Source organism: Helianthus annuus, chromosome 10 (genome assembly GCF_002127325.2).
Source record: "Helianthus annuus cultivar XRQ/B chromosome 10, HanXRQr2.0-SUNRISE, whole genome shotgun sequence".
In the NCBI taxonomy this organism is placed as follows: domain Eukaryota; kingdom Viridiplantae; phylum Streptophyta; class Magnoliopsida; order Asterales; family Asteraceae; genus Helianthus; species Helianthus annuus.
The window spans coordinates 167471178-167480516 of record NC_035442.2 but is presented as its reverse complement, the minus strand read 5'-3'; the positions used below and the strand labels follow the sequence as shown (position 1 = coordinate 167480516).

General features: G+C 43.2%; 1 protein-coding gene across 1 annotated transcript; it reads right to left on the bottom strand.

The window, feature by feature from the left end:
* Positions 1-6618: 6618 nt before the first annotated feature.
* LOC110883262 lies at positions 6619-7140 on the bottom strand. Its single transcript, XM_022131065.1, has one exon. It carries the CDS (start codon positions 7138-7140, stop codon positions 6619-6621), a length of 522 nt encoding a protein of 173 aa, XP_021986757.1.
* Between the last annotated feature and the right edge of the window lie 2199 nt (positions 7141-9339).

Sequence of the window (9339 nt, the reverse complement as noted above, 5' to 3'; positions counted from 1 at the left end):
TATGACATCGTCATAATCTGTGACATTGTCACTTATTGGAATTGAATTGATCGGTTTTGGACATAATTGATCAAACATTGCTGATGAGGTCACAAAACCTTTCAATTTCTTTTCTAGCTCATCAACTTTATTTCTAGCAATCTCAACTTCTTTCTCAAGTTGAGTGATTTTTCTCAAGATGAGAATTTATTGCCTTTTCATTTTCATGTGAGATTAAATATATTATTAATATAATATTTAATCTTTTAGCCATTATAATCATTTATATTTGATGTGCTAAAAGTGGTTCAATTAAATTAACTAAATTAAACCCTAAACTAGACTCTCTAAGCTATAAATTTATAAAACTAAGACTCTCTAAACCCTAAACCACATGACCGGCAAGTGTACCGATTGATGCAGTATAGCCTAAGGAAGTCCGAGTATCGAACCCAAGAGACTCTAATGAATTACGCTAAGACTCTATAAAGACTAAGATTGGCACGACTTAACTAAATTGTTTATTGATTGGGGGTTTCTAAATATCCTAAGAATGCAAATAACGAAAGTCTAGATTAGCTAAGTAACTAACACGAACTCGAACGAAGACTGACCAGTGGTGATGAAGACTACATAGGCTAGACTCAAGCTAAACTCAGAATGGATTTCTATTCGATGATTTTGTGGTGTGGAACCAGGATCTTTAGATACTAAACCTATTAAGACACCACTAAGCCCCTCAAACACTCTCAAGGCGATTCTTGTGGCACTACCTAGGATGTTACGCTCACCGGCTTTCTAGATTTCCTCACAGTCCTCTAGTTTCTTGAAAGTGCCTATATAAGACGCTCTACCTCATAGTGCGAACGTCTAAAGCAACTACGGGTTTTAATCTTGGTTTAATAGACAATGGAATGTTAAGGACTTATAACTAAACCGAGACCTATTAATACCCTCGAGCCTCACAGCGACGAGTTTAGCAGAACCCTTGATTTTATTAAATTACCGAATATTGTTTCTAAGGTTACTTACGCGTTTTCACCCTAAAAGATTAATGATTTATTACGTGATATAGACACTCACCTAAATCAAGAACCCTAGCACAACCCTATTATGTGATAAAGACCGTCACCAAGGATTATACGAAGCAATAATCAATAATAAAATAGTCACATGCACGCATACGCACCAAGTTAAATTCCCATAGCTTTTACAATGCAAGAAAAATCCACAACCACGCCAAAAATCAAATAAAAATCCAAACTTTGTTATACTATTGTCATTAGCCTAGGTAGTTACTGAATTTTAGCCAGAAAACATGGTCAAGAACATAATCAAAATCATTATATATTCTGAATTCATGGTGTAACAAGGTTTAAACAAACGAAAACGAAAGAATAAGGATGATAAAGCCCGAATCTTCACTCCCGAATGCTCCAAGATGTTACCCGAATGATTCCACGCCTCCAAAATACTTCAAGATGCTTCAACAACCTTCAATGGTGCCAAAGAACTCCAAAATTCGTCTCTCCTACGGCTGTTGATGATGATGATCTTTTATAACTTCAAAACCCTACTAGCCGTTTGCTGTTGAGTAGACTGCACGTTTAAACCGTTCTCGCGGCCCGCGTAAGATATAGGAGCCAGCTTACGCGGCCCGTTTCATTGTTATTCTCCGAAAACAAGTCTTAAGTTCAGGCGGCCCGTGTTAAGGTGTTTCATAAGTTGTCGCGGCCCGCTCGGATATCCAAATCCTGAATTTTTCTTTTAAGTTGACGCGGGGCGCGTAGATGTGCATGTAAGTTTACGCGGCCCGCCTGGAAGCTCCAGAATTGAATTTTCGCTTCGTTTCTGCTCCCGAGTCCTCGATTTCCGTTCTGGCCTTTCGCCTTTCCAGATTTTAACTCGTTTTTGCTCCTTTTGGCTGTAAAGACCTGGAAAACACAAAATATCAAAAGTATATAAATTCTACGCTAAAAACGGACAAAAACAACTATCTAACGACTAAAACCGGACACGAATAAAGATGTATTTTGCAATACATCAAATATCCCCACACTTGACTTTTTTCGTCCTCGAAAAAGAATTATTCAAACGGAATCATAGTCGGAATAGTCGATCGGGACAAAAACTTAAGTTATTTTATTAAATCGATACTCGTGTTAGACACGATTGCAAGTATAATGATCCTCTTAAACCCTACCCGGTTCCGAGCCCTTATCATGCAATTTAGGTTTAAATATGGGTCAATCCACCTAGGGTCTCACACTAGAAATTGCAGGCCCATCTACTCCCACCTCAAACTTATAGGACAAAAGGAATGATCACTGGACCAATTCCCAACCGCCTTATATCAAAGCCAAGAGAGTTCACAATCAGATTTTTTTTCTCTTTTCTTTCGTGAGTCTAGACGGTGCTTTCCCGACATAAGAGGCAATCAGGCTGTAGAGTCGCTATCCCCAACCACAGACTACTTAGTTTCGGTACTTTTTATTATTTTTTTTCTTTTTATTGCTTTGCACGGTCGATTTCACACACCCTAGCGGTAATCCGGCTGTAGAGTCACTATCCCCAACCCAGACTACATAGAAGTGGCTACTTTCATTTAGTTTCTAGCTCACTTTTTATTCTATGTATTTTTTTTTCAAAACCACAAACTCTAACGACTCTAACTTATAACGGTGCCCCTTATGTTAGTTTTGGCGGTTTCAATTTCCCTACTTTTCCTAGATGAAAACCCACTAGTAGACCGACAATTAGGTACAATTAATATCAAAGGAACCCGAAACCGAATCAAGCCTACCCGCGCATCCCAAACTAGACACAAGCACGATTATTTATTCTCGTATTATTATATTTGAACCCGATCAAAAACCCGACTTTTCTATCATTTTCCGTTTTTATTTTGCAAACTTCTTATTTCAAAAGACATTTTCTACTTTTTTTTTAATTTTTTTGGATTTTTTTGGATTTTTTCAAATTTTTTCAATTTTTTTCATTTTTTTTGTATTTTTCGGTTTTTTTTAATGACTCAAGACTTACTAACTAAACGACTCACGACTCAAATGTCCCATCCCCACACTTAAATATTGCATTGTCCCTAATGCAAGGATGAAAACATGACTCCTAAAACCTAAAAAGAAAAACGAAAAATAAATAAATATACAAGTGTACAAGTGGAACGACTTAGCTGAATAAATATGTGAGACTGTCAGTATGCCAGTCGATACCACACATGCCCTCCAATCCAAAACGCGCTCAGCAAACTGTACTAACTCGGACACGCGAACGGAAGCGGCACCAACAACGACCTAACACTCAAATCATACCAAACCAACATAATATATACCATCAAAATATCAGCAATCATCCAAGTATCGACCAACCCCAAAACCCTACCAACCAGTATATAATATCAGTACAGACCAAAATATGAGGATCAAAACAGCATAAAATAAAAACAAAAGATATAAGCTCCACAAGCACCGATGCATATCCTCATGCTCCCCTGTTCCACCCTGCTGCCCGCCTGCAGGATCCTCCTGTTGTGGCTGCCAAGACGCCGGCGGCTGCAAGTGGAAGTGATCCATAATCACTCTCATACTATCTCGCGTCTGCTCCACTAAATCAGATAACCTATCCATCCTGTCATAAACTGCCTCTAACGTCAACGACTCGGGCCGCGGCTGTCTAACGGGGTACTCTCGTGCCGGCAGCTGATGCCTCTGAAGTGGCACCTGGTAATGCTCGGGAATCGTAGTATGTGTTGCGTCTTCGGCATCTGGATCTGGTGAGGGTGGTGCTGGCAAAACCTCAGACCATACTGGCGGATCATCGCATGTAACTATCCTCGCCAGCTGAAAGCTCCTCAGCTCCATAAGTGATGGAGCTGGTCCTACACTCATCCTCTCAGGAGGGAAATCAGCAAATATACCCAAATTCACTGCCAACATCGTAATATACGGGCCGCCATATAACCTCGCCTTTCCTCCTCCCTTCTTTGGCCTCACCAACGACCATGCCAGAATGCTCGCTAAGTTTGCTGGGCGACGCTCTATCATGCACATCAAAGAAAATAAACTGTATTCACCTTATCCCCTTCATGCCTACCTATCAATGTAGCTGACAGTATCTTGTGCACAAACCGATAAAGAGGATCTCTGATATCAGACGCCACCATGTTGTTTGAAAATGGTGAAATAGCAATGGTGCGCCAAAACCTCGCTAACTCCTCCTTCAACACACAAGAATCCTTCTCCTCCTTCACTACCTGCCTCAGCAAACCCCTAAACTCCTCAGACTCGACCTCCTGAACTGTATAAAACCCAGTTGCCTCCGCGAACTGTGGTAAACTCATGTTGAAGATCTGTTTACCCAACACAAATGATACTACATCTGCCTCATCAAAACCCCATGGATGCCTGTAGTAAAATGTGGAATGAAACTCCAGGGTGAGCTCGTAATACTGCGGCGCGTCACAATCCAACGCCATTCTAAACTTTGGCCCTAAAAGCTCCTGAAGCCTCTCAACCTGCCCCAACTGACCTACCAAATCCCAATCGATCCTTCTAAACTCTAACAACCTCAGCTTCTTAATAGCATCAAACTTCATATACTCAGCCGACCTAACAGTAAATCGCAACAACGGGCTATCCAACAACCTATTACTCTGACCATGTGGGATCCCGTCATCCCTATATGTAATCTCTCTAAGTAATGTATCAGCCGGCTGCTCCTGAGCACCTGCCTGAGCCCTAGTACCGCGCCTCTTGCGCTTCACTCCCGATGAAGATCCCTCACCTGACATCCTGTTCAAACAATTCAATAAACGTGCAAAACAGGTGAACAGTTAGTAAACACAAGCTATTTTTGGTATTTTTGAGTTTTTTAATTTTTTTGGAATTTTTAAGAATTTTTTTGATTTTTTTATGAATTTTTGAAAATTTTTTTAATATAATAATAATATACACTCAAACGACGGCCGTATAGCATTTCGTTCACGGCCGTTGTTCGAATCAAGTGATTTATCGCAAAATGACTTGAAAATAAACCGAACTTCGCCCGAAGGAGATTGAGTACGAGCGAAGCGGTTTAGTAAACAAGCGATGCGATAGAACGCACAATGACACTTACAAGACTCAAATACGACTCGAAACACCCTAAACGACCCTAAATGACGCAAAACTAGACTTTCGACGCAAAAGACGACACTAAGACCAATTAGACGCAAACTACAAAAATTTACACTTTTACCTCCTCCCGGCACCTTGCTCGCCCTCGAGCAATCCCAAGTGCCGAGATATCATCAAACAAACCCGAAGCGTGGTAGCAATGGAAACGGCGCGCGTGAATTTGGTGAAAAATATGGTCTTTATGTCAAAAACGCGCAACCGCTTCCCCACACTTGAAGTTTATAACGCCCAAAACAATCGACTCAAGAAACTTAGCACACTCAAACCAAACCAACCTGTCCTTTATCATTTGGACAAAAACCAGCCCCCCGTATACTTATCACTACCCCGTTCGCACGCCTCTCAAAACAATCAACCAATAAACCAATCAAACCAACCCGAGCCACCTGCACCCTCGCAAGATCATAATATAAAATCTGCACGTAGACACTGATCAATCAAAACAACCTACTTACTGCAAAACAACGAAACACCAAGACTACGGACTCGATACGCCAAATACTGCCCTACAAAACATGACTCGAGACAACTATCTACGGACTCGACATACTAACTGATAAACATGACGACTCAAAACACTTGAACAGGACCTGACCCGTAAATAAAAAACTACTGACACAACAATTTCACCACAGACCTGACTCCGACTCGACAAAAACAAATCAAACAGATTCAAACACATAAGTATTGCAGAATACATACCTCGTTCACGACGACTTGAGACAACTGCAGACTCGACGACCGGAACAATGGGTGACCGGAGGTGCAGTGGTGGTGACTGATGGTGGGTTAAAATGGTGTGGAGGATAACCGGTATAGGTGAAAAACAGGGGTGGAAGGAACCGAGTGATGATGGTGGTCAGCGGCGGGGTAAGTGGTGGTGGTGGGGGTGTAATCGCCGGAGAGGTGGTGGTGGGGTTAACTGTCGCCGGAGAAGTGGATGGGTTATGAGTTTAGGGTTTCAAATGGACGATTTGGGGATTTATGAAAGTGCTGCCGACAGACAAGGTTCACGCGGCCCGCGTAAGTTATAAAGGGCAAGTTAAGGCGGGCCGCGAGCGCCTGTATTTTCAAAAAGTCTTTTAATTCCATGCGGGCCGCGTAAGTGTAAACTAATAGCTCACGCGGGCCGCCTGGACAGCAAATATCAGCAATTCTTTTGACAGTACAACAGATTTGTTATTTGTAATTTTTATTTTAATTCCCAAAACACCCCCGGCCCTTATTCTGTCGTTTTTACAGATAAACGTACCTGTGATGCTGCTCGTTAGTCGACTTCGGCCATGTGAAGGATGATGTACCTGCAAAATACTTGATGACACACAATAGACGCAAAAACTACGAAAATCACGAAAAACGACGTAAAGACACGAAAACTCTAACTAACGACACGACACGGACAATGACTCAATGTACAAACTATACACTCGAGTTCTCACTCGAGGAACTACGCGGTGGTGCTAGGCGGTTTCAAAAGAGGAACGGTTTCCTTTTCGGCGGTGTCGATGGGACCCCATATGTAGTGTTTCAACCTATGCCCATTCACTTTCCACGAATTTGAATTTGCTTCATCAAACAATTCCACGGTACCGTACGGGAAAACCTCCTTCACGACATACGGCCCGGACCATCTCGACTTCAACTTTCCGGCGATCAACTTCAACCTCGAATTAAACAAAAGCACTTGATCGCCCACTTTAAACTCCTTTAACTTTCGCAACCTTCTATCATGCAAAGTTTCCGACTTTTCCTTGATACTCCACGAACGATCATACGCGGCGTCACGAAGCGCCTCCAACTCATGAATTTGGAAAAATCGTCTCCTAGCGGCCTCGGTCAAATCTAAATTCACCGTTTTGAGTGCCCAAAGAGCCCGATGCTCTAACTCGACTGGTGGCACACCTTCCCATAAACGATCATAAACGGCGTAGCTCCTAATGGCGTCTTGTAGGCGGTGCGGAATGCCCATAACGCATCGTCCAACTTGTCGGACCAATCCTTTCTACTCTTTCCGACCGTTTTCTCTAAAATCCTCTTCACACCTCGATTCGCGTTCTCCACTTGACCGCTCGTTTGCGGATGGTACGCGGTAGACAAGCGGTGCGTAACTCCATATCTCTCCAACGCCTTCTCCATAACGGTATTGCAAAAGTGCGTACCGCGATCACTAATGATTGCCTTCGGGGTACCGAATCGCATGAATAATTTCTTTAAAAATCTCACCACCACTCGTGAATCATTTGTAGGCAAAGCTTGAGCTTCCACCCACTTCGAAACGTAGTCAATCGCAACGAGGATGTACCGATTTCCACTCGAAGATGGAAACGGTCCCATGAAATCAATGCCCCAAACGTTGAAGACTTCCAACACTTGAATAGGATTCTAGGGCATCTCATCCTTGGATGAGATGTTGCCGGTCCGTTGGCAACGATCACACTTTCTCACAAACTCGGCCGCATCATCGACTACTGTCGGCCAAAAGAATCCGCAATCATACACCTTCTGCGCAATCACATGCGCCCCGTGATGTCCTCCGGTCAAACCCTCATGGACATGCCAAATAATGTCCCAACCATCCTCTCTACTCACACATCTCCTCAGAACTCGATCACCTCCTATCCTGAAAAGGTAAGGCTCGTCCCAAATATACTTCCGCGCATCATTCATAAGCTTTCTCCTTTGTTGGCGATGCATACCCTCCATCACGAATCCTCCGGCCAAATAATTGGCTATATCGCTAAACCACGGTAAATCCACGGTCCCTACCGTAACTGCATCAATAGACTTGTGAGGGAATTTGTCCCCTATCTCCTCCTCATGAATCTCCTCTCTTTTCGGATCCTCTAAGCGGGACAAGTGGTCTGCCGCCATATTCTCTGCCCCCTTCTTATCCTTAATTTCAATATCGAACTCGGAAAGAAGCAGAATCCATCGTATAAGGCGCGGTTTCGCGTCCTTCTTCTGAAACAAGTAACGCAGAGCGGAATGGTCCGTAAACACAACGGTTTTCGAAAGAACAAGGTACAAACGGAACTTGTCGAACGCAAAGAGAACTGCCAACAACTCCTTCTCCGTGGTGGTGTAATTTTCTTGGGCATCATTCAAAGTTTTACTCGCATAGTAAATTGGGTGAAAATGATTCTCCCGTCTCTGCCCTAACACCGCACCAACTGCGTAATCGCTCGCATCGCACATAAGCTCGAATGGTAAGCTCCAATCAGGCGACACGAGAATCGGTGCACTCACCAACTTCTCCTTCAGAAACTCAAACGCCTTGAGGCACTCCTCGTCAAAGACGAAAGGAATGTCCTTTTCTAACAATCGCGTCATGGGGCGTGTAATTTTGGAAAAATCCTTGATAAATCGCCGATAAAACCCCGCATGACCGAGAAAACTATGAACCGACTTGACACTAGTCGGCAGAGGAAGCTGGCTGATCGTATCTATCTTCGCCCTATCAACCTCAATACCAGCTCGCGAGATCTTGTGCCCTAGCACAATACCCTCAGTCACCATGAAGTGACACTTCTCCCAATTCAACATCAGCTTCGTCTCCACACATCTCTTCAACATTTTCTCCAAATTCATCAAGCACTGATCGAAAGAACTACCGTACACTGAAAAGTCGTCCATAAATACCTCCATCGAACTCTCGACCATGTCCTGAAAGATTGCGATCAAACAACGCTGAAATGTAGCAGGAGCGTTACATAGACCAAACAGCATGCGTCGGTACGCATACGTGCCATATGGACATGTAAAAGTGGTTTTCTCCTGATCCTCCGGTGCAATAGGAATCTGGAAATAACCCGAAAACCCGTCGAGAAAGCAATAGAACTACCGACCCGCGAGACGCTCAAGCATCTAATCAATGAATGGGAGCGGAAAATGATCCTTACGAGTGACGTCATTTAACTTTTGATAGTCAATGCACACACGCCAACCCGTAACAGTACGAGACGGAATAAGCTCATTCTTCGCATTCAGAACAACTGTCATCCCCCCTTTCTTCGGGACGACCTGCGTAGGGCTCACCCAAGCTGAATCGGAAATCGGGTAAATCAAACCAGACTCTAATAACTTCATCACTTCCTTCCTAACGACATCCTGCATATTCGGATTCAAACGACGCTGCGGCTGCACTACAGGCTTGTAAACATCCTCCATC

Coding starts and splice junctions, on each gene's coding strand:
- LOC110883262 (XM_022131065.1), bottom strand. CDS start 7,140: ATGGGCATTCCGCACCGCCTACAAGACGCCATTAGGAGCTACGCCGTT.